The sequence below is a fragment of the Struthio camelus genome, chromosome 16 (genome assembly GCF_040807025.1).
Source record: "Struthio camelus isolate bStrCam1 chromosome 16, bStrCam1.hap1, whole genome shotgun sequence".
Lineage (NCBI taxonomy): Eukaryota > Metazoa > Chordata > Aves > Struthioniformes > Struthionidae > Struthio > Struthio camelus.
Window position 1 is genome coordinate 13,921,297 of NC_090957.1, and position 26,574 is coordinate 13,947,870.

Sequence of the window (26,574 nt, forward strand, 5' to 3'; positions counted from 1 at the left end):
TTTTCATCCATCACGTTCTCTCCTTGTTTTCCACCCCCTCTGGGATCTCAAGACTGATATTTGCTGCCTTTGAATTTTGGTTTTCACTGAATCCAGCTTCTGAATCAAAAGTTGCATCTTGGGTCCATCCAAGAGATTTTTGCAGTACTGAATAGAATTTTTGTTGTTATCGTCACAAGAGTTTGCTCTGCTGAGATACTTTACATTCCATCTGCACAAAGATCCCAGCTACGGGCAAGCCACATGTTTCTAGCGTGGTCTAGGTCCTTTTTGGGCAGGTGAGCAGAATATGGCCAACCCAAGTGCTTGCCTTTCAGGGAACAATCTAGAGGAATAAGCAGCATAAACTGCTCTAAGGGCACGATTTGCATTTCAAACAGGCAACAGCCTCAGATCATTCAAATAAAAACCCACGTTATCAGAAGCGAGGAACACAAGATCTTTTTATTACCCACTCTGCACTCACAAACAGATCCTTCCCTTCTCATCCTCACCCCATTTTATATGTAGCCCCAGCCTCCCAGACACCCACACAGACACACGCACCTTTGATCGCTGCTAGATACAAAAATCTGTTGGACTGCATCTTCCCTGCTTCACGCTCATGTACACAAAAGTACTCTCCTTTGCCCCACATAAAATCCCTTTCCAATCACTGTCTCCTTTTTTTGCACGCACAGATACACTGAGAGCCTGTACAATCTCCCAATACTTATCTATGACCAGCAGATAACCTCTCCAACCAACTGCAGATTGCTTAACCTCTGTGAACCAAAATTCACTAACTGCTTTCCCCACCCAACAAATTTTCTTCTCTGACATATACATATCCTTCTGTTTCAGGCAAACAGACATACAGTACCTCTGCACCCACACAGTCCTCCGTGCTCACGCACACACACATGTACACACACATTGGCATGCACGTGCCCATGCGTACACAAATAGTTCAGCGGTGAAACGGCGGGCCACGTTTTCAGCTAGTGAAATCAACCTTGTTCCACGGAGGTCAGTACTTTTTCCAGTACAGGTGGCACATTCCAGGCGGTTACACCGGCTGCAAAACACATTTGATAGAATGCAATCTATTTTTGGGTGCACAGTTCCCTTCAGCGTACAGAATTTGCTACAAGGTGTCACTCGAACTGAATAAACACAGGGATGTTTTTCGGGATACGAAAAAGGCCTCCCCCTCCTTTTCGCCATCTCCCTTCCTTCCTTCCTCCTCTCCAGCAGCATTGCGCGTGTAGAGACACCGCAGACCCAACTTTGCTGAAAGTCCCTGGCATTAGCGGAGAGCCGTAGAGACGCAGTCCTCAGGATTCCACTCCGTAGCACTTGTGTGGTCTGCTCTCGCTAGACAAATTATCTCCCTGAACCCTGCCTCTCTCATTCTCAGCAGCCCTGTATGTCAGAGCCTAGTAGCACTGGCTGACTTGTAATTATTTTTTACTATGCTGCTTTGTCTGCACTAATCCTTTGAAAGTAGCTTTACTGCACATCTGAAATATTATGATGCTATAAAACCTCTGTAATATTTATAAATCCCTTAAGACATCATAAAGAGAGAAAAAAACCTCCCCACAGAGTTCATCTAGCATAATTACATATACATTTCCCTCTGATTAATAAAAAATGATCACTTCCTTATGTAAAGATATTCTTCAGCTTTCTTTCATTAAGACTATTTTTTACTTCCCATTTTAAATCTGTTTCATGTGTCCCTGTATAGTAAGGTATCTCAGAAGATATTTCCCCAAAACAAAAGGCACAATGAAATGAGCCACCACGGAGAATCACCACTGGAGCTGGGAGCGAGGCGACAGAGCAGAGCCCTTCACTATAGCTTCACATCTCCTAACAGAACGTGCTGAAATATTCTGGAACGTCAAGCAGTGTGGTGTGTCATGGCACCAAACAGGAGGGAAAGGAACTGGCAAATTAAAATAAAAAGGAAAGCAAAGCAAAAAGAAAGACCCAGCACTTCCCCCCCCCCCAACCCCCAAAGGGCTGGCTTAGACTTCAGCGAAGCCGATTAAAGGAAAACCTGTAAATCCACAACTGAAGAGGAAGAAGCAGCACAGACACTGTTCACCCCTAAAAGAGCGGTGAAGAACACGATTAGAGGCTCCTGTGTTCAGTGAAAAACTATTTACACGGGGCTTGCACAGGCTGAAACCAGAACTTGGTTTTGTGCATGGGTTTTAGAAATGACTTTGAACATGGTTTTATCCTGCTCAGAACAGCACTTGGATCATATTCATGATCCAGGCTTTTCATACACAACTCCCTCTCCAGTGTCCTCCAGAATTAAATATTGCATAGCCTAAGGGAGCCACTGGGTAGCATTATAGTAACACAACCTGAAAAGGACCTGTGAAGAGGAGAAAAAAAGAGGAAACAGCTAAAATCACCAGCTTTTTTTGAATATTGTTGTAGTAATTTCTCTGAGTTTGCTGAAGACAAAAGATAGAGCCAGATCTGCCTGCCGCCCCTTAGGCAGGGATTCTTTGCTCTTTGGAATGACTCCGAGATCACCTTTGATGCCGAGGTGCCTGTCTGAGTACCAGAGCTAAAAGCCAACAGGGAGTAGGGTAAAACCAAGACACGGGAATGTCTGCAGTACTTCCAACGTCTTCCCCCATCTCAGGAGCAGCAGAGTTACAATTACAGAGATATCCCTTTCCCTAACTCCCCATCAAGCCATACCAGACGTTAGGACTAGTTAATACCATCAGTGCCAGTCACTGCTGTCCTAGCGGATTAGTCTCGGAAGAGATGCATGAGCTCTTCCCTTCAGCAAGTGCATCTATGTTACATTAAGTCAAGACTGCGATCTTTTTCCCTACCTTCTGCATTTGATAAACCCTTGGCGGAAAAGTCCTCTGAAGTTTGCAGCCTGCTCTGTGGGCTATATCTTCATTCTGAATGTGATACTAAATATTTTATTTCATGGGGTCCAATGTGATTATTACTGCTCTGCTAGAATGGTTGTGGTCAGAAAGAAAGAGAGACAGACAGAGAGGTAAACAGACAGCCATGGGAAAAAATAAAACCTACCATGCTGCTGCTGCTCCTTCCGCCCCTTCTCTGCCAACTAGTCAGCCAGCAAACACAATGCCAATTCTCTCTTTATATAGTGTCACCAAGGAATAAAAATATGCCTGCTCCAAGTTTAGACAATAGATGTAAGATTGGAAAAGTGCAGTAATTGGATCCCACTACCATTCCAAGCATCTGTTCCATGCAAGGCTTTGGCTTTCACAAAAATAATGCAGTAGATAAGCCGAGTAGGCAGTTGGGATACAATTGGACAGCGCTGACAATAAGCTAGAGCTGAAGGGGTTTTCCCATGTACTTCTAAATAACGAACACCGGGCACGCGCTAACGGGATTTTAAATGGACAAGGCACTCTGAAAATGCAGAAAGAGAAACACACTCCTTGAGAAGAAACTAACAGTAAATCCCAGCCACTGAGACACCTGGTTCCTTCAGAGTCTGGTGCCCTCATTCAGAGCCCCAGCAAAATCAGTGGGGTTCTGTATAGCTGCAACTGTAACTGGGATGTATGCTGGAAAAAGATCTACTCTACAGATGGCAATAAAGCAAGACAGACCAGGTCTGATTTCCCTGAATCTATCATACATGCCTGAAGTCCAGGGACCCAATCTCAAGCTATTGCAAATTGATGAAGAGTCATGGACTTCAAAGCATGAAAAAAAGGGGTGTGTAGCAATGAATATGGTATTGAGAGCAGGAGAAAATAGAAGGCAGCACAGGAACCACAAGGGCCACGTCTCTCGGGGAATACACGTGGACATTAATACATGTACATTCCATCCAACTCATTAATCATTTTTGGCATTATAACAATAGGCCAAAGCTTTAACCAGTGCGAACTGGCATAATTCCACTGACGTGAAACCATACTTACTAATGGTCTGATATGTGTGTGTGAGAGTATCTATGTGGGACAAATGGTGTATTAAAAAAGGCAACAACAGGTTTTTCAGGAACATGCGCTAGCATCTGAAGTACATGTCTACATCAATCACACCGACTTTGAGTCTGGAAAGTGCTTAACCAATTAACTGAACTTTGAAACAGACATATGTTTAAGTATCTAGCTGAACAAGGACCTTGCTCTTTCTCCAGGTCCAGCCCCTTGCTGTGCAGTCATCTCTAATCTTAGATTTGACTGCATGCTTTTTAGGGCAAGGACTGTTTTAGCTGTTATGAAGTACCTTGAACACCTACAGGGATAATTAAGTAATAAATAAGCACAACACAGTTCCTCTGGCTTCAGCAAAATTGTTGTGGATACAAGTCAGGATTTAGTCTAGTGTTCGTTGTTCTGACTTCAGTGGAGTGATATCAAAATCTAGTGTAACGCAGCATAAAAATAAAGCCCTCACTCCACTCACCTGCAACTGCCTGGAGGACAGCAGACCCATCTTTGTATTTCAGACTGAGTTCGTTAAGCCAAAAAGCTCAGAATAAGGCTTTTGAGGAAAACGTTAGGGAATTTCAAAGGTTTGCTGTAAGCAATGGGACAAAGACTTACCATATTCACTGCTTTAGGTCCTGATCCAGCAAAGCTGTTGAGCATGTGTTTAACTTTAGCGAGGAAATAGTCCCACTGAAATGAATGCAACTGCTCACATACATACGTTTAAGAATATGGTTACATGTTTTGCAGGATCAGCGCTCTAATCCTGACAAAAGAGCCGTATGAGCAGCCGCTTTGTCATGGACTTCACTAGGCCTGGGATTCTGTCCTGTGAATTCTGTGTCCTTTTTTGGAAGGATACTTATCTTTTCATGCAACCATGTCATGTGTTTGTCCTAACAGCTCTATTAACAGATGCTTTGTATTGTTTCTCTGAGAATTTTGTTTTCTCTTATCTAGTATAGCATCAGTCATGATTATTATCAGCAATTTGCTTCTTAATTTTCTAGCTTGATCTGCAGACATTTTCCAATAGTGCATGTATTTTCTACATTGATCTTTGTCTTTTCACAGAATTTCTACGTTAAATGAGTTCTTCCAAGCCATTTTTTAATGACATGACATGTTAGGATAAACCCCCCCACAATAACTGTGTATTTGTAATGCACATGTACTGAGAGACCAGAACCCTCTCTGCTTAGTCTATAAAACAAATCCACAGAGGAATTAAGGGAGACATACATCTTGGCTTTAAAGGTCTGCTTGCTTCTGCAACTGCCTCCAAATTATAGAAAGGCTCCAGACTGGAGAGAGGAGGGAGAGAAGGGGGGAATAGCATAAGAACTGGAAAAGAAAGGTTTGAATTTAATTGCCCTAAAAATTTCAATCATTCAATCTGGTAATTAGAGAGCTGGCTGATTCAGAAGGCAATTTCATTAAAAAAAAAAAAAAAGATAATTGATGCTAAGTGAATATTTTACCTGAAATATTAAATACCAAACTTAAGTCTGCCTCCAGGGCCCTTTCTGCTACCCTTTTTTGATCTGTCTTTCTACTTCTCTGTATTTTCCTCTCACATGACTCAACAGAACAGGACGCTCCTTTAAGAATTAGATTGTCATGGGGACAGGTTTATTTGAACTCTCTGTGCTGTGAAGGAGACAACATAATGATTTATTAGTAAAGAAAATAATAATAGGAAGTCTCCTGAGACCGAGCCTGGCTGCAAATCTCAGCGAGTCCCTATGTCTCTTTGGCCATAAGCAAGGTTTGATATACTACTAATAGGAATGGCTTTCTTATGAACTTAACAATACTTGCCGGAATGTCTCATGCTTAAGTCTGGAGTCTCCGATGCTGCAAAATGATACTGAAAGGTAGACCTTTGCACTCATGCAGAGCACTGTGGATGTCAGTGTCACAGGGGTCTGATTGCACAGATCTCTTTGCAGGATGGAGAGCAGCTTTATTGCGCGCTGTTCAGAAGCAACTGTTAGTTTTCTACTTCATACCACTTCATACCACAACATTCCACTTCATTCTGCACACGGATAGGTTTCTTTCATGTCTTTGAGTGGCATGCCTTCAAAAGAAGGCGAATAATAGCTAAATATACTCAGGAACTGAAACTTCCCATATTCTGCCAGTAAGCAGGGCCAATCCTCAAAACCTTTAGAAGGGAGATGTCTCAGCCTTCACGCCAAAGGACTCCACTCCCTATGCACTGTTCAGTGCTTGATCTCTATGGCTGGTATCTAATTTGTGCTGAGTGTAAGGACAAGGCCAGGCATTTTCTCAAAATAGGATTCTCGTGAGCTCCATCCTGGCCCTCTGCACTCCGGCGAGAAGTACCTTCTGGGATTGCCAGCTTGTGCTGTTTTCTGGCGATGTCACCTGTTTGCTCGTTTCTGTATGCTCCTAACATACTCCAAGTCACAGATGTTCATTTATTCTGCAGGTGGGGAACACATATACTCAGTGATTTACCCAAATTCAGATAGGAATCTGCAGCAAAGCAGCAAAATGAAGCACTATCTGGCAAGTCCTGGCAAGTGTGCAAACCTTGGCTCATGAGTACAGATCAAGTGTCTCTCAGGTAGGAACTGTAAGTGAGAACACCAGCTTATTCCACCTAAACCACCAGCAAAAACTATCAAGCTGAGGTGGATTTCAAGCCCACTAGGGAGAATAAGCACCTTCCTCTGAACCACCCACTTTTCCTTAATTACCTTAAATTAGTGAGGAGCTCCCCTTCCTTTCAGAGCAACAATGATCCCCTTTTTCTTGCTCCCTACAGCAGTTTTGTTGGCGGCTGATTAAATCCTTGATACAGAAGACAGGTTTCTCTCTGACTCTGCTGCTCAGAAAGCCCATTGGTTAAGCTTGGCCTGATTACTGTATTTTGGAGCCTGGCAACAAGGTGAGCTTCAGAAAAGCTAGTGTTATGTCACTGTATATGAAGCTGCCTACACTTTAGGTACAACAAAGAAAGAGCTATTAAAGATACCTCTGCAGAATTTTAAGAAAATTAAACAGTACAAGCCCCACTGAGACTCTTCTCTCTCTTGAAAAGAGACACACAGACCTACTTGAAAACAGCCAGGACTGCTGCAGTTAATTAAGTTTTGTGCTTTTGTTGTTCAGGATGCTGAATCCTGATCTCCTTCTCTGACTTCCCCCTCCCTCTCTGAGAATTCATAGCAACTATCTAATCTGACAAAAACTGTGTTCTCTTTTATACTTGGAGGTCACTTTATGTTACTTACAGTGTGTTGCATTGTGTCAAAAGGCATAATACAACATAATGAAAAGCAGACTAATATAACTCAACATGACATGAATGACATAATATGATGTGGCCACTGAAAAATGCACCGTTGCCATTGTTTTGTGTTTTCATTTGATACCTCTTTGCTATTCCAGCTTTGGGCATTTGTTGTGGAATTTGGGGAGGAGATTATGGACGAGTGTGCCTGATTCTTCGGTGGCTCCCATCATTTTTGCACTGGGATCACTTCATTGGCTTTGCTGGGGTTCCTCCTTATTTACGCTAGTAAGAATCAGGCTCTAAGGAAATCATCACATAAAATGCAATTATATTAGGAGAGCCATTAAGTTGGAAAGTGCAACTCCTGGGAGTAAGGAAATGACAACACTGTTATAGTCCCTGTAACCTTAGCTCTGCCCTCTTGGGTAGTAAATGAGACTGTACTATTTTTCCTGAAGGATGTCATTTCATTTTGTAGAAATGTGTAGCAAAGCAGCTGTTCAGTATTTCTTTTAACTTCGTCACATAGGCTGTGGTCCCGTATCTCATTTGCTGCACATCAACCAAATCCTTTTGTGAGTTAGGTCCTTTTCTTCTTCCTATTTGTATTCACTTTTGAATTGTTCTAATTATCGCAGTATGTGTGCGTTTCAAAACCAAGGCTGAATCTGTCTTCCCAACACACCCACAAGGTTGAGAAACACTGTTATTCCTCATTTCACAGACAGAGAGCAGAAGCACAAAAAATTATCTTACTATAGGCCCAAGGGGAAGTCAGTCAGAGACGAGACTAGAACCCAAGGGAGCAGAATTCCTGCCTTTTCCATTATTTCTTTATTTTTCATCTCCTGACTACCTTATACTGCCCATTCTCCCAGTGAAAAAAACATATATATATATATGTCTTATTTCTGAAGAAAATCTCAAAAAAAAAAAAATTGAAGTTGGAATTTTCTGGTGCTGCACTGAATCGTTCTCCATCCAACAGAACCAAAACAAAAGAGATCAATAGTAACCAAAATAATTGAGCTGATGGTTTGTAATGAAATCTGCCATAATTTCCACTAGAGTTTTATAGATCAAATTATCAAGGAACTGTTTCTAGGTTCTTCTGTCTAATATAGGCCACAGCATTTAACATTCTTGTATCAAGCCCATGGCTTGTGGTTGAGCTAGAACACATTTTTAGAAATTATTGTTATTATTACCTTATTCTGATAGTAGTCTGCCAAGACAAACCAAGCAATAGCATCCTCAGCGACAGAATTTAGCCCTCTTTGATTTCTAGCCAGTCTGGTTAGTGGACTGTCCTCACTGTTCTGCACTTGGTCACATCTGCAGTTTATCTTGCCCTTCATGTCCACCTAAGTCTGCTGGCCACACAGAAGGTCTTATCTGTACAGGTTTGATCTGAGAGGGAATGGAAGCAATGGGACAGATCACAACACAGTTGCTGCAAGATAGGATTTGATGAGAAGGTAATTAGTTTCTGTTGACAATGCCTGTTCTTTCTGGCAGCAAGGTGCCACTGGGAAGGTAGGTTTTAACAAAGCAGCTAGATTAATGCCAGGTATTTTGTGGTTTAATTGCAGATGAATCCCAGAGTGCATTGGATCACATCACACCGAGGTTTGTAGCCACTCATGTTCTATTGTAGGTTACAGCACACAGACATCTGACTAGAAGATAGGTAGCAATAGTATCTCAGGCCAGCATAGATTTTAGGCTGTACCATCCATAATAGCACTAGGAAAAGGACTGCCAAATGAGGGACAATTCGTGAACTTAAATGCAGTGACAAATGCCAGCTGAACTAGTTGTTTTGAACAGAAATGATGGATATAGTAACTTGGCATTGTTTTGCAGATGTTGAAAGCAGAACATGGTAATAGCGAAATCTTCCACCAGCACAGTAGCTGTAAAAGCTGGGAACTGCAAAGGCATTTAGCAATTCTTTGTAAATGTTACAAATCCCTAATTCAATCCTTTGGCACTTTTCTCAAACATCATTATGGGAGAAACATCACATGGCACAATAACAAACCCTCCTGCAGGTACTAAAGAAGCAACCCATACTCATACCCATACTAGGCTTGAAATAATGAAAAGCAAGAGGAGATTAGCATAGAAGGAAGGTGTTATACTCTGATTTCACAAACAATAGCTTAAATTCATTGCCACCTCATTAGAACGAGTGGATTGTCTGGGACTTACCCATCATGCAGCTGAGAAGAGAATCTAGCCCAGTCCCCTTTTTCTCTATAGAGCTCATAATACTGGAAACTGTGGCTGCACTCTGGCCCGGGACCTGTAAGAGAAATGTGCAGTGGGGTGGATTGTACTGACAGTGGAAGCTCAGTTCTGATAGTAGGCAGCAGTGCATCCCACCAACATAGGAGCTCAGGGTGGGACCCAGCCCGGCCAGAAAGTGACTTCTTGTGAGACAAGCTGAGCACCTGAGTACTCTCAGATTGACTCACTGGGGACTTAGTTCTTATATATTTTGGTGACTGTGGCTAAAACTTTACAGGACTGGACCCCCAAGCTATTGCTGATGACCTTTGCTCCTGTCTTTGCCAGTCTGTGGTAATCTTTACTCTGAGCTGAGACTGATCAAGTTCTTTTAACTTAGGACCCCCCCAAGCTATCCTCATTCTGTTGGATGAATTATATTGTTGTGGCATGTCTTGACCTGCTGTTTGGCTAAGTTAGTTAGCTAGCCTGTTTTACATTCCTGACACTTCAAAATATAGACATTAGTTATGTATGCATGTGAGCCAACCCCAGTGTACTCAGAAATGCAACACAAAATCCCATGGTAGCTTGGAAATCCGCAGTATGGTCAACCAAACAGGAGGAAATGCCAATGCCATGTTCAGAGATATACTCTATACTCCGATATACCCCACTCCTGTACCCCCAAATCATGAATAAAACCCCTAAAATCACATTTTAGAGGAAGCAAGGTTTGAAAAATAATTATGAATTGTAGTAATTGCATCTCAGGTGGGCTGATTCACTCCCTGAGGTTCTTGTCTTACTTAGGCTTTTTGGTTTAAAAATCAATTAAACAAATCTGGTCCATGAGCTTAGCACTTGGGCATAAAGAAAGACTCCCTATAGCACAAAGTTTGGCATGAAATCATGAGAACAGACAAAACTGAAATGCTCCGAATGCAGAGAGAACTGAACTTGCATAAGAAACAAATTTGATCCACAGAGTAAGTTCCTTTTAGTGGAAGTCAAGACTAAGGCCCGCAGAAGCCAAAATCTCTCCTGAAAGGAAGAACAGCAAACTGCTCGTGGCACCTCCTTTGCTAGTTAGTTGCCGGTCAAAGTACGAACGTAGAGATACTGCTCTACAGGCTGTCTGTTGTACCCTTTATCGACATGAAAGCTGCTCCCTGCTGAAGGAAATAAATGCAGGAGAGGACTGCTGTTGGCTCTTCTCTTCCACTGAAGCTCAGGCAGCTGCACTGTCATATCAGACCAGCTTCCTACAAAGGAATGAAACTAAACATATGATCTGTCCTCGAATTCAGATCGGACACTTCTGTGTTACTGCTCAGCGTGATCATGGACACCACACACCGTCTAATTGAAAACATACCAAGCAATGTAGTTAGGAAAAGGTGCATTGGGAGGGGAAAAAATCTGGGGAATCTAAACTGGAGGACTCTTATCATTAATAACTGACTCCTAACCAAACCCTCAGCCTAACATCCAGGTACAAACAGCATATAGGCAATAGCAGCAACTGCAGAGGTAGGACTACCATGACCACCTACAGCCAGCAGATATTTGCAAGCAAAAAACTTGACAAATGTACTTGCACTCAAAAGGTGGAAGTAAGGAACAGCCCTTTTTCCTATTTTTAATTTTCTTATGGGGATTGAATAATGCTCCATTACCAACGATAGACCTTGAACTCTTGTGCTGTATTACAAGGAGAAAATGCATAATAGCTCAGTAAGTTCTCTACGTTCACTTTCAAACTTAAGGATGCCATTCAGACCGCATTGATCACATATACGTATCAGTCACAGAGAGTGCAGACGAAAACAAAGTCCCTGGGGGAGACTCTACTCTGAACTCCTAGCCTAAGGTTTCTCTAAAATATGCCAGGCAGAAAAGAATCTAACTCTCATTAACCTCATTAAGCCAGACACTGTCTTTTGCCTACTGAGCGCATATTTGGTGAGGCAGGTAAATGTATAGTCTAGTTAGACCCTATTTTCACCTATAGTTTAATATATTCATGTAGAGTGAAGTCCTCTTCACTCATTTAGCCATTGTAGTTGTGCACTGTGCAGAAACTCATGTAGATAAATGCAGGTTGGTGAAGAGATGTCATTTGCATTTGGATATTTGTCAGTGTGACATGAAAACAGTTAATGTGCAAGGAGGCGTTAGCTGTCTGTCATTCTGTATTTCCCTTTTATTATTTATTATTTCTTAGGAAAAGGAAATGTACTCTAAAATATCCAAGGCTAATAGAGGTGCAGAGAGAAGTAACTTTAGCAAATCCAGTCATTCTTCAACACTTGAGGATCAGTCCTGGACATTTTGCTTCCTTCTAACCAGTAAGCTGACAGACCTTGGAAGGTAAGGTCTCCCTGAGGACAAGGAGACTGTGGACAGATTCTTTCTGTGTTGCCCTGCTCCAGTCTTTAGGTCACAGAACATGTTCTGAGACGTCAGTAGGAGCTCTTGGGTATTCAGTTTTTTTTTTTTAATCAACTCGCTTGTCTACTTGACAGAATGTACAATTTAAGTTTCTAATGTATAGGATATGATGTCTAGGTGTCCTACAATGTTAGGAGGCTAAAGAAAAACAACCCAGAGTTCTTCAGGTAGCTTTTTCTAATTGTAAACCATGCTTGACTTCCCAATTTGTTTTATGAAAAAGCCACTGAGTGTACAGACATCCTTTATCCCTGTTAGCCACATTTCCTTTGAGAAATCCAACAGAGAAGGTGGATACAATTGTAAATAGTGCTGGACAGAACCCAGAACAAAAGTAGGAGGATACAGCTCAACAAGAATAGAAGTGGTTTCTAGCGAGAGGGGGAATTTTTCACCCTCAGCATAGCTATTACTATGTCCTACACATTAATTCAGCTGAGATGTCTTGAAGTAGTGGACTGGCTTTCTACTCACTAAAGTGGTAGGCACTGGCACGGTTACCTTCACTACAAGTCCTACAGACAATACCTTCCTGATTACTCCAATAAGGAAGTATATGGTAGATTAAAGCCTGCGAGGCACTGGGCACCTAGCAGGCTCTCATAACTTGCACTGAAGGCAAATATTTCAGCCTAGTCTATTCACAGCCTTACTCATTTCACTTTCAGTTTTATTTTTATTACTGTTTTCTTTGCTTTTACTGTGATTGAGAATTATGGGACAGGATTTACCTTCCTGAAAAATAAACTCTGTTAATTCCAGCAGAGGTGTCAGTTCCCAGAGACTCCCACCGTTGGATAGTTTCTTACTCCTTCCCACACAGTTCCCCGAACCGTCCATTTTTTGCGAGTACCCAACACATAAGATGGTGTGAGGGTTTACCTTAAAAACTTGAAGTTTCTCTCCATCTTTCTTTAAATCAATGCCTCCTCGCTATTCTTTAATTTTCTAGACCTTCTTGGTCTTCTTCTCCACAGGTGAGGGACACCAGTTCTTCCAGTCAAAGTGTGAATAACCTCCTTTTTTTCATTCCCTACTAACATCCTGCAAGACTGCAGGGCAAGGTTACTTTGCTTTCTGTGCCATCTATGTGCAACTCTCTCCTGCTGCTTCCCAAACCTAGAGCTGACAGAAAAGTGGCTAGTAAGGCAAAATGAAGTTAAGGATGAGACAGGAGACAGGAAGGATAAGGGGAGTTATTTGCATTATGACGGAGATACCCATGAATGATTACTTCTTTGGTTATGGCCCTGTAAGACCTCCATCTCCAAACAGGAACTTTGCATTCCCAGATCAGCCAAAGTCCTGAAAGTTTAAAGTTCAATACTGTTATGACACTATTTGGGAGTTACTCTTTGAGCTGAACACAGACTGCCTACTCAATTCCCTAAAGGGAACCTATAAATCTACCTATAAATCGTAAGTCCTTGTGACATCTCCCGTATCACACAAGAAGCAAAAATGTCCCGTGCTCCTACACATTATTCTTCTGTATTTTTCTTGTCTTACACAGAGATTTTTAGTTCACTGGGGCAGGGACTGTCATTTTGTTCTGTAGCTGTGTAGCACCTAATGCAGTGGAATCTGGGCCCGTGACAACACTTTCTAGGTGCTCTTGCAAGACTGATAGATAGATGAACAATCAACAGCAGAACAGGCTGCTTTTAGGCAGTGTGCTACTGAAACTGAAAGCCAAATCCAGAGAGGGGCTGAGTACCTGCAGTTCTCATTGGCTCCAGCCCAGGCTGTAGTAGCTCAGCAGCACTCAGCATCTCTGAGGGTTTATTCAGCAGCATGTTTGCTTTTGCCTCCAGTGTGCAATGTGAGGAAGCCAGTAGTGTGACTCTGAAAACCACAGCTCCCAGCCACTTCTCCCCTCAGTGTTGAGTGAAAGACTGAAAGCTTACAGACTAGCCGTTACCTTTCTCATGCGGGTGTCGCAGCGGGAATAAAAACAAAACATGGAGCTGAATTTATTTCTAGCCAACGGAAATTTCATATTGAGGGTTACAGGCGTCCTGTGCCTCTTAAAAGCAAGTAATAAAATGCTGCTCTCAATTACAAATTGTATTTACATTTTAAACCCCCATATGGTTTGTTGAGGGAGAGGGAGGTTTCGAAATGCATTAGCAGCAGCACTGTGCCATGATTAGTTACAATTTTTTGCTCTTTTTAATGAGCAATTAATTCCTTCACTTCTTCCCCCCCCTCCCCTCCGTCTTGCAAAGTAGCCCTTTGACCATGCCAGGCCAACAGTTAGTTGACACGACACAGCTCCTGGCTAGTGTTGTAAACCAAAACAAACTAGCAAATGCGTTGAACCCACCATTTCTAAACAGCTTCACAGGTTAAACGTAAATTCACTAAGAGCAGAACTCCCTTTTTCAGATTTTTCTAATGTAGCATTCTGGGCTAAACTTTTCAACATGTAGGGATATTTAACAGAGAAATGCCAAAATGCGTGCAAACATGCACAGTTTCATCTTTCCGTGCTATAAAAGTCAAACTCCCTTCCATCGGTCCCCGAGCAATGACAGAGGAAGAGCTACTGCATGGTGGTCTTAAGTGACGCAAAGGTTTTGTGGCTGTCCCTCTGCTTTTGCAGAGCTCATGTGTGTCATCCAGTGTCATCTGTTCTGGTGAGAGCACTTTTTCAGGTGCAATTTCTGAATAGAGATGTTCAACACTGCCTACAAGGCCTCAAATATTTACATGAACTCTCTGCTCACCATTTTAGAAAATCTGCTCCCACCCACTGCTCTCGCAATGGTTTTCCTCTTTAACCAGGCTAAGCATATAGCAGGGCCTTTCTAAAGATCCTGGAGACTAACCGAATGTTTGATGCCACAAGCTGCCCTCTCACAGGCCTGTAATTAGAAACAATGTCAAAATGCGTTTTCACATTAGGAGCTGTTCTGCAGACATTATTGGTAGGTCTTGTTGAGTTTTATTCAAAACCTTTCACGGATCTGGTAAAACACCCCCACTCTGAAGTTTGGGGAGTTCCCTATGTGTAGGGGAGCGTTTCCTCTCTCTGTTCATACATACACGTCCAAGAGCAGTGCCTTACTAGCTATGAAGTTAATCTGCAATTCCACTAGGAACAAATAAGGTCCCTGAATGGAGCAAGGTCTAGAAGCATAAGCTACAGGAAAAAAATCAAAAGGACCTAGGAGAAAACTCTTCAACAATGCTGTAATGGTAATTAATTCCCCTAATTCCCAGGGATTATTGATGATAGATAGGTAAGAAGTAATGGGCTTAAATTGCAACATGGGAGATTTTAAGTTAGGTACTAAGAATCATTTCTGTTCGGAAGGACAGACAAGCAGAAGAAGACATTGTCCAGAGAGGATGTGGAATTTGAAGAGTTTTCCTAAACATTAGTTGGTGGTTTAACAGTCTGATCCTGCATTGGTTGTAACGATGCTCTTGCCCAGGTATTGCTGAACAAGCCAGAGGCCTCTGAGGTGAGAGGATGTTCCAGGCTGAGAGTGAATAAGCAGCCATGCAATACTTTACAGGCATGGCTCTTCCTCAAACGTGCCTCTGATGAAGCAGTGACAGCTGTACTGGAAAAGACTGGACCAGATTCACTGCTCGTCTAAATCGCCTTTGCAATCAATGAAGCCGTGTCAGTTTACCCTGGCCAACAACTCCGCCTGCTTTGCCTTATTTATAAATACTACCTTTGTGGCACAACGGGTATAAATAGTATTCCATTAATTTTATTACTTATTTATATACTTCCCTACAGGGCTAATAGACAGTTATGGTTTTGTTACTGTTTCTGATCCTGTTCTTCCAAAGGCTTAGTTTGCAGCTAAACCATACAGTCTACTTGGGGTTGAGGCTAAGCTCAGCAGCTCTACTTTGGATGAAGAGCACATTTAGAGTAATTAGATTTGTGGGTTTAGGTGTTTTGGGTTTATTTTTTTAGTGTTACAACTGCAATAAAAAGAAATGGCTGTAATTTATAGCTTAGCATTTGGCAAGTAGCTTGTCTGGTCTAAGCAGTTTGGATTTGGATATTTTTTTTTAATGGTAGAAATTTTAAATTTAGGTTAGAATTTCAAAAGAGCTTAGTACTCACAATTAAGGCAGATGTTCAGTGTTGCCAAGCTCAAGCATTCAAAAATCATGAATCAGACTCAAAAATGCTAATATTAACTTAAAATTAATGAAAATGCATAGACACAAACTCACAGTCACATGCACTTATGGATATACTGGTATTTCTGGATAAGGCTGATGTTTAATTCTGTATTAAATTCACTCTTGATGTAAATTTAAGCTATTAGGTTTTTTTATACGGAATGTGACATTTTCAATGTTGAAAATTAATTTCATAAACAAAAACAGTTCTATGCTTGATTAAGTATCCTTAAAAGCAATAAATTAAACATATTTTTACTTTGCTTAATAAATAACAATTGGGGGTCACAACCCAGAACAAAATTATTCTCTGTGCCACAATATTGCAACAGTTTAGCTTATGACATTAGGTTCCTGTCTTAACATTCTGGTGTTTGCTTTTTGTGCACATTTTTTTTTCCAAGTTTTTCTCCGCAATAAGGAAAACTAGGAAATTCCTATTTTGAGTTTCACACAAACTGAGATTCTCAAGTGATGAGTCTGCTCCAGGGCTTCTAGAGTTAAGAAGAACATTAAGATCAGGAGAACCAGAAATAAGGCGTGTTGTTTTCCTTTATTAAGAAAGCTCAGGCTCTGCTTTCTTTGCAACAGTTCAAACCCTAGCATAATGAACATGGAACTTCTAAGACAAGAGCTTTCTGAAAAATGTAATTGCACTTTTAGGTGCTGAGTGCCTTTGTGAAGCCAATAGGCACTAGATGGTTCAGACAAAGGCCAGCATACAAATGGAAAACTTTAGTCAAAACTTATTACATGAGGTACTGCATACAGGGTGCTGCAGTACTGCGAATGCTTCCATTACACATTGTGAAAGGGAGGCTCCTTTAAAATGAAGGGGACTACTGATCCAACTTGATGCAAAGGCATCTGGAAGCAAGAGTGTGCCACAGACTTCTGCTGAACTAGGGATGAAGACCACAAAGTAAAGTGTAAAGGTAAGCATATGAAGAAGGTTTTGCAGGACTTTTGAGATCACAGCTCAGATTCAGGCACAACCTAAAAAGTAGTGATGATTTTATCCCACTGTCCCAGACACTACCGCAAAGTCTGACTTACTCCGTTTTCTTAAAGCGTAAGGCCACTTGCGTGTGTTATTGTAATCCAAAGAAGTGATGCCTTGATGCTGAAATACAGAGAAGCAATGGCACATTAACACCATGTTACTGGAATATATCAGAGCAATTGTGCTCTAGTGCTGTATTACTTACTACATGGCATCTCAGTAACAACACTCACCGTGATGCTGAGTACTCCTGCTGAGGTGTAAGAGACATCTTAATGGGAGATCCTGACATTTCTGCAGACCCATCTACATTCCTTTAAATCAACACAGTGCATGCCCTAGCATGAGGTCACAAAGAGCCGTGCAAAAACTTTCAATCACAAAAAACTCCAAACCTCAAGTCAAAACATAACTCACAGGAGTATGTGAAATCATACTGGGCTTTGAGCTAACTAAAACGAGAACTAAATACACAACAGCCTATTCCACTTTCAGGGCTTTCACTTGGAGAAACAATGCACACTGTTTTGTTCAGTTTAAATTCACACTGAAAGCACCAGGAAAGATTTGCAGTGATCTAGCCTTTAGATAAACTGCAAAAGTCTTTATGTGGACAAGGTCTGCATTTCAGCTCCCAGGGAAGAAAATGCAGATTCTATTGAAGACTTTACATGGAGATGTGGATTCATTTTGCTTTTACATTTGCTTAAACCGAAAATCTTAGGGCTTGATTCTCCCCTGAGTTACAGCTTGCGAGGTCATTTCCATCAGGGCAGAGAGGGCGTAAGAGGCTCCCTACTGAGAGTACCAACTCCCCTTTGTATGCGCGCACTGACTATTCATGGCGTATAACCCGATGCCGGCAGGTTCCTGCCCAGTGTCTTAGAGCAAATCTGCCTTCCTCAGTGATGCAGTCTAATATGCCACACTGTGAACACGAATGGCTAACGTGCTGGCACGTGTCCTGCCCTGCCATCCCTGCCGCGAGGTGTGTAACCTCTTGCGGACAGACTATGCAGAACAGTAACGCTTCAAACTACTGCAACTGGAGCAACCAGAGTTCATCTCTCAGAGGCACGTGACCTAACAGAATATCTCTTTCTAAGTCCCAGAAATGAGGCTCTTGCTAGTTGTTAATATTTTAGATGTGTTACTTTTACTCGTTAGCACTTTTAAAGTGCTCTGCCTAGTACTCAGTCACACTTCGACCCTCACGACTGCTCATCAGGTGAGCAACTGCAAGTAGATGCCTATCTGCAGTAAACTTAAGGCAATCTAATTCAAGCAAACCTATGATGTTCACAGCAAGCTTCTTGCATTTATCTGGAATTTCATGGAAAAGTTGTGAGTTCACTAAAAAATTGCACAATATTGTACCTACTTTTCTTGTGGGTTTGGTTTGCTCAAGGTGTTTTTGGTGATAAAGTAACATGTTCTTTGTCGAGTGAAATATGATTAATCAAAATAATCCTATTTCTGAAGAAAGATTTTAGATATTTTCAGATTTCCCAGGCTAATTTGGAAAGAGATCGATTTTTTGCTGAAACATGTAAAAACATGATCGTCCATGTTTCAATGTCAAAAGTAAATATTATGTCAGCTTGTGAAGAACTGAGCACAAAGCAAGCAACATCAAAACGTGAAAATTTTGTCACACAACATGTAAATATTACTTTTTACCTAGCTCGATCTCTGATATGAAATCAGAGGAAAGTGTTAGACAGTTCAGTCAGAGGATGATGCAAAACAGCAACAGATTCAATGAGCATGGATGGGGGAAGCCCATCAGCAAGATGTTTAATCTTTAAATATTAGAAATACTTAAAATGCTGGAGTGAAAGCATACAGAGCAAAAAGAGATTTAGCAAACCACGCAAATTCCAATTCTTCCTGAAAAGGTTGCCACATCACCTTCAAAGTATCCAAAAGAGAAAGTTGTTTTTTTTTTTTTAATGAATGCGCCAAACCTTAAAGGGTATGTTGCTGTTTTATTGTACCGGGAGTTGTTTTGTTCTGTATCTACAGGCTGATTCCCTTCTAGTGCCCAACACACAGCAATGAGGTTAAATTGGTTGGATGATATCAGCTATATGTAATTAAACCAGCAGCCCATGTCTGATCCCTTCTGTGACCATGTTAGGTGTTAAATTAAGGTCTGATTAAGAGCGTGCTGCTGCAGTTAAGGTCAAGGACTAAAGATCACAAGCTTTGTTTCATCTAATAACAATAAAGACTGTCTGGCTGCCAAATACCACAACAGCTCTTGTTCTCCTATCAGACTGCTGTCCAGCTAGAGGGATCTAATTTCACTAGTATCCCTTTTTAAACCCAACTTCTAAGAGGGTTTGTAGCTATTTCATCTGTATTAAGCAGTACTGCGTTACCCGAGGCTATATGGTACGTTCTATGTGATCAAAGCAGAAATGCAGCAGCTTCTCACAAAGAAATATCGTGGCTGAGGGGAGAAAATATCAAGGAAACAGAAAAAAAATAGTGCTACAAAATACCAGGTCATGCCACCAAAGTAAACACCCACAGGTAAGTTCATAACATGAGACCACACAACAGTGGAAACAGTGCACATGTGTTTGCTTGGAACAAATCAGAGGCTTGCCCTACCAACAGTCAGCAGGAGAGACGTGTTGAAAAGGATAGACTAGAGATAAAAGCAGAGTGGTGAAGAGAAAAACCAGCGACTTATTTGTAAGATGAAGAAAAGAATAGGGGTCTCTGGTTCTCCCTGCACGAGAGCTTTCCACAGTGACGAGTCAGGAGACGTTACCCTAGTAGTTGTTTGTTACGAGGAAAAAAAACTCCTAATAGCTCAACAAAGGGTTCTCACATAACTTGCCCGTGCTAGCCCCAAATGAACACAGGGTATTGGGACGTTTGCCACTTGAGAGAGGGTGGAGCAGAGTGGCCCCAAAATGATCTTACGAAGCCACAGTCTATTTCATATTTCCATATTCGGGGCCCAATTTCAGAGTAGATACTGATTCATCTTTCAAAAGTCAGCTGAAGCATCTGCCATTCACTCCTGGTACAGAAGATTAATAGATTATTATTAGAGCGCTCTTTGTACCTGGAAAGACAATTTTGTTATTCTATGAGGCTGCACAAAGAAAAATCGTCTTAGGGACACACTAAACACACCAAAGCCACTACATGTTTAGACAACTCTTTGTGAATTGTACTCTACATACAATCAGAAAAGTTTCTTGAGATGCCTTGGTGCTATGAATTTAGTGATTTGAGACATAACCTCTCTCATTCCTGATGAGTGCTGAGTGAATCCCAAAAGATCCAGTAAAACAGCTCAGTGTGGATGAGCTTCCAATTGCTTACTGTCGCCACTGAGCTGGAAATCTCTGTAGAACAGGCTCTGCTGTGGGAGTTCACACTCTGCGTGGAATCAGAGTTGTCAGAAATACAGTGAACACCACAGAATAGCCAGCTGTCAAAATTGGCTTCTCTGTGACAACAGAGACATGCCCATCATTAGGAGTCAACGCCTAACCAGAAAGCAACCTTTCACTGAGTTGGAAGTTTCTCTACACTTTATTTCCCATCTATCTGTGAAAATACTATGGCATGGCCAGTAGAATGGTGTGCTAGTCCTGGTAGAGTCTACCTTTCTATTGACCATGAGGAAACTTTTCACCTGACCACTTATATTTCACAACCCCAAACTTAAAAGAAAAAATAATCTAATAAATAGAAATAAAAGTGCAAGTTTGGTTCAGTTTGATCCATGTCCTGATCCTTCTTCTTGCTAAATTATAAGAACAAATATTGTGCATAGAGAAGCACAGTTTTATTCCAGTGTTAGAGACTACGGCCAAAACATTTAGACTTATAAACTTAAGTCTGAGTACCAACATCCGTATTATCTAGATGACAACGCTGAGCAGTCCTGATTAGATACTGCTAGTCAATGGAAGTTACTTCTGGAAATGATCATTAACTTTGAAAATTGAGCCGTTGTTGGTAAGGTACTTTGCTACCATTTTAGATACCTAATTTAGGCACTTCGTGGATCGATTCAAATCAAAGGCAAGCTTCAGTGTAGGTGGCCATTCAGCTGCTTGCTATAGTATGGGAGCAATGCGACAACATCATGCCCTAACACCTTTGACTTCCCAGGCTGAATGACCAGGGACCCAGTCACAAGCGAGTGGACTGGCAATGGTTCTTACCATAAATCTGGAATAAGGCTCAAAGTCCTGCTTTTCACTCTGAAGCTGTTGACAGAAGAATTGCTTTCGAAAACTTTCCAGCCTCGTCTTGGATAGCTACATTACGTTATCACAGTATCTGCAGTGTTCCCAAAACTACACTTAAGCTAGTATCAGAGGAATTGTTGTGCATATTACGGTAATGTCATTTATTTATCTGAGGCAACTGGAAAGTTTGAGGGCAACCATTTTACTTACGTGCTGTGTAGATTAGAGTGTTTGCAGTAACACCTGCTTACTGGACAGATAGAAAAAAGCCCTTCTATTCCTTCTTCATTGCAATGTATTATTATAACTCAAATGGTTCCTAGTGACTTCCTAAGATTAATGCTAATATTCTGATCTGAGTCTTCCCTCTGGGGTTTTATTATGGGTTTTGAACATTCATTTCATTTAACACACACATGGGAGCAAGTCTGGTGGTTCCAAAAATATTTGTAGTTGGAAATCACAGTGATTTTTTGTTAGGCTCAGTGCCAAAGAAATCACAAATCAGAACTCTGCTATAGAGTTGTTCCAGTTTCTTAGCATCGCAATTTCTCTTTACGTATGCATGTAGCGTGATATTTTCCCTAGCTGTACTGGAGATTTACTTAGATATGGGTTACCTGTTCTTTAAGGTGTCTGGTAGAACTGGACACTTTGTCTAGCTGGTCGGGGATTCATAGGGATTTTGTGGACTTTCTATGTGAGCCAGAGACTGCCCACTGGGTATGCATCTTTCCCTATCACAGCTGGTGTTTCTGAACCAAAGCACAGAGTAGAAATTTCATCCCTGATTTTTTTGGCTGGATCAATTGTTTAGTCTAGGAACTCTCAAGTAGACTTTCTAGGTGCTGGAATTCCTCTTTCTCTTCAGTCAGCAGCTGATGTAGCATGGTGCACATCAGAGTCTAGATTCACATCTTAGTCAGCAAAGATTTATGCTCCTCCTAACTCTCCTTGACATTAATGAGTATTACAGACATGTATCCCCCATGGATTAAGTTGAGAACATACCCCAGAGTGTGTGTGCAGTTTGTCATTAGGGCATCACACTATTAAAACCAACAGAGAAGTTCCATGGGTAAGAAAGCAATTGGATCTCTTCCCTTTTCTCTGCTGGAGTACACGTAAGAGAAATACTTTAAATCTCATATTTCTAGCCCTCTCGCACCAATTCCTGCATTCACTTTTGGTTGTCAATGACTCCAAAGAAGAATTAATTGTCACTTTTAAAACATTTCCCATAACAACATTATGAGAAATACTTTGATGGCAGAGAATGTTTCTGTAGCTAAATCTTGCTCTCTAATTAAGGATCTTCTATAGAGCTGGGAAGGAGAGAAGAGAGTACCTTTTTTTTCCCCCCCTACAACCAGCTTTTTGAGGGACTGGATCAATGCAACAGGATGACCCTGCACATTGAACACTATTACCCAGGGAATGCAATTCCTTCGTGAAATATTACAGATCTTGTGGGATGTGGTGGAAACCGTGGCACAGACATACCTAGTAGTAGTGGATCAGCTGTGGTCCAAAAGGGTATCCTTACTCTGGTTGCCTTAGACCAGGTTGGTTTCTGCAGATCTACTTAGATGTGTTTGCTCTTCACTGCTCATTACTCTGCATTTTGTGCTTATTTCCAGTACAGTGCTGCATGGACACGTGTAGTCAGCTACATTATCTGTACATCCTGAGGACAATTCATCTGCTATCCAGATGAACCACCCACAACTAATTTCAGGCTCCCTTCAGGTCCCATGTAAAAACATCCTATGAGAGAGATTCAGTGCAGAATTTAACCCTCATGGGCTACTGCCTACACCAGACAACTCTGGAGTCAGGATTCTTGGGTTTTCTTCACCATATCCTAGCCAGAGAATGGAGATAATTACTGTGTATCTGGTTCACAGGAGTTTTCTAGGCTGATTGTTGTCACACATCAGGGTTATTAACCTTGTGCAATCCTGCCCGTATCTGCTAACTGCAGCATGGAAATAAAAACTTTATATTTTTCCCACAGAGCCACTTGAGATTTTTTTGAGAAATTCTTCTAATGAAAATTCTGATTTATCTTATTTGAAAGCCATGGTTCCTGGATCAGTCACTTCACCTGAAACACACCCATTTCTCCCTCAATAAAAGAAGGATGAAAATGCTCGCAGAGATTTCTAAAGTGTTTTGAGAACTGTGACTATAAAGGGCTGTGTGTTACTGTCTGCAAAGTGTTTAGAAAACTTCAAAAAAAAAAGGTGCTACATAAATGCATATTTATTGCAGCGCTGACTCTCGTGTAGCAGCTCTGAATGCAGAATCAAAAGCAAAGGGGGCAGAATATAAGGAAGAATAAGAAACTGTCAGCCTTCAGCCTGCATCTTAAAGTACTTTGAAATGCTCCAGACATTCAGAGAATCTAGTTTGCCAACAGTGTGTGCGCTACAGTAATTACACCAACCTGGAATATAAATTTTCCTCACCTCTCCAGAGAAAAGGCAAAGCGCTTAGGGATATATAGAAATAGAGCCCTAATCCTGCAAACATTAGTGCATATACCTAATGTTAGGCAGCATACATCCCACTGATTTCAATAGTTCTACTCAGACGCACGTGTGGAAGTGTTTGTATGATTAGAAGTTAATACTAAGAAATGCACAGTTCATATAGTATCCCTATGTAAACAATCTATTTTTGCATGTAAGTGATGATTTTACTGCCGTTCTGTAATGCTGTGTAGTGGCTTTGTGAAGAAGTGTTATATTTTCTAAAGCCGTAAAATGTTTCTGATAGTGTTTTTCATTGCCAGCTCTTTGGGGGCTAATTAAAAGAAAAATCTGTTAAATTTATTCATTGCTTGGTTCCTTGATAGCAAGAGGCACCTGGTGTAAACATTAAAAAGAAAAGCAGGCAGCAGCCAGACCTCATCAAATATTAGATGCATTAGGACATTTTATTTATAAATATGAAATTGGTTTTAATGACTTCAAAAGGAAGAAATGCCAGGAAGAGCATAATATGTGTGAGCTCAGTAAAGCTGTCATGAAGATGCCAAAACCCACAAAAATCTAGAAATTGTACTTGCTCCCCCCTTCTCCCCTCAAAAAGTAAGTGGCAATTCAGGCTGCATTTGGTAAAAACCTATGCAGAGAACTTCAGCATAATGAAAAATAAGCTACGGGTGAGATGGCGCATCCAAGAGCAGGTCTGAATGAAAAGCAGTGTTTATGATTGATCAGGACATAGCTAATTTTTATTGAGTTAACTGAATCAGTGAAACATTTTGAATTTTGACCCATATGATTTAGACAATCTGTCCTTATCTTGGTACAACATTTAAACAGGCACTTAACATTAAGAATATGCTTTGCAATCACTTCATTTCACTTTTGAAAAATGCTTCGCACTGACTCACTATGTTTCCACTACAGTCATCAATAAGTGAATGATAAATAGTGACTCAGCACCTTCTAACTAAGCCCATATTCAGCACTGTCCCAAACAAAGATGCTTCCTAAATAAATTCATAATCAATAGACTAGCAATAAAAGTGTGAAACAACAACAGCAATTCTTCTGAAAAAGTTTTCTCTTCATGTGCGGCAAAATCATTCCTATAGATAGATTTCATCTCAAGGCACTTTGCTATAACAAGGCATAGTCATTCACACTAATTTGAGAAAGATACTGTTTCACGTGACTAAATCTGATGGCAGTATGATTATTGTCCAGTTTTATAACAGAATGAACCGAAGTATCTTTTCTTATTTACTGAAAGAGTTGAAGTTTTGAGCAGTAAGATATATGGCTAAGTCCGAAGAGGTAGAGATATGTATGTTATAAAAAGAGCTCTCATTCACTATTACTCAGAAACTAAGGAAAAGCTAAGCAAGTTTAACCCAGAAATAAATTAAACTATAAACATTTTTAACTTAAAAGAAACAAGAATAAGAACTCCATTCTAAGTCAGCCTACAGTGCAAAAATCTGAAACAAGTCACAGACTGTTCCAAGTCTACAAAGGTTTTTCCTACTTAATCTAGCCTCTTGTAAGAGGCACTTGGACACAACTGTCTGCACATATGGAGCAACTGTTTTAATTTTGGTTGAGATGAAGACACTTCTAGTAGTTCTTCCCTTCTTACACATAGCAGAAAACATCTAGGAAAGCAGGGTGAGGAAGGTATTTAGCCATTGTCGCAGCCATTTCATAGCCTCTTGAATTTTCCCAGTTATAGAACTCAATGGATTGGTCACGTGGGCAAAAGGTGCCTAGAAAAATTCGGAGAGCTGATGCAAGTTTTCTCCAGAGAAACAACATTCCTTGCTCTGCCCTAAAGAGGCTTTCAAATGATGCCAACAGAAACCACAGGCCAACCACAGGCCAAACCACAGAGAAAAGAGTCACCTTGGATATGTCAGAGAGAAAAAGGTTAAGGAAATGGAAGTCTTGGGCTACCTATGACCAGCAATACAACAAGGAACGTTTTAGCTCATGCTATTATTGTTCAAGAAGGAAGGAGCACAAATAGATATGCTGTTATAACTAGCGCGCTTTAACAGCTTTGGATGTGTTTCAGCCCTAGAACTGCTCTGTGCATAACCTACACTGACCAGTATTGGTAATCAAGCTGGTGCCTCTGGTGTATAAAGGAGGAACAGTCTTCACACAAGAACAGGACTGACTCTCCGCTGGCTGCATGGCTATAATAGAGCCGGGCTTTTATACACTAAGGAATGGTGTTTCAGGGCCTCCTAGAATACCATAGGTGTGATCTTTCCAGGATCTTTTCTTTGTGCCCTTGCAAACAAAATAAACAGACATCAGTTTTCCATCCTGTCCTGACCTTTGAAAGGTATCAGCTGTGCCAGTACAGGACTCTCTGGCACTGCACTACTAGTTGTCTTGACTTGGAAGGAACTGAGCCACCTACTGAATCACCATCACCACTCCCTGCAGGCTAGCACCTGTGTTTTCCTTGGAGGTCTCCCATCCAAGAACTAACCAGGTCTGACTCTGTTTAACTTAGGAGATCCAAGCAGCAGAACTGTTCAGACCCCCAAAATTAAACGTGAAATATTCTATAAAGCCTCAGAGGAGTCTGAGAGTAAGGAACTGCAGCCAGGGAACACAATCCCAGCTCAGAACTGCTGTTTGCAGGATACGAGTGCAGTATTCTATACCAGGAATTCTCCATTCCAGATTTTTAATGACTTTAGTGACAGGACCTTGCTAGGTTTAGGATGAGAACAGGTCCAGACGTGGGGGAGCAGCAGAGTCTGTAACTTGTAAGTTGACTCAT

The 26,574-nt window shown here is 41.2% G+C and overlaps 1 protein-coding gene across 8 annotated transcripts in view; it reads right to left on the reverse strand.

The window, feature by feature from the left end:
• MYL10 (myosin light chain 10) overlaps positions 1–26,574 on the reverse strand; it is a 62,769-nt gene that overhangs the window by 19,164 nt on the left and 17,031 nt on the right. The window contains exons 2-3 of one of the 8 annotated variants that reach the window (XM_068910238.1): positions 17,116–17,182; positions 9,433–9,526 (exon numbers count right to left, since the gene is read on the reverse strand). The exons of 2 other annotated variants lie outside the window; for them this stretch is intronic. Coding sequence is in view for 3 of the 6 variants with exons in the window: in XM_068910234.1 (XP_068766335.1) it covers positions 8,427–8,576 (150 nt within the window). In the remaining 3 variants the exon portion in view is untranslated. Of the gene's footprint in view, positions 1–2,849; positions 2,893–3,060; positions 3,105–8,426; positions 8,629–9,432; positions 9,527–12,786; positions 13,077–17,115; positions 17,183–26,574 lie in introns of those variants that run through there. 5 more of the 8 variants (XM_068910240.1, XM_068910234.1, XM_068910236.1 and 2 more) reach the window with 5 other exon arrangements.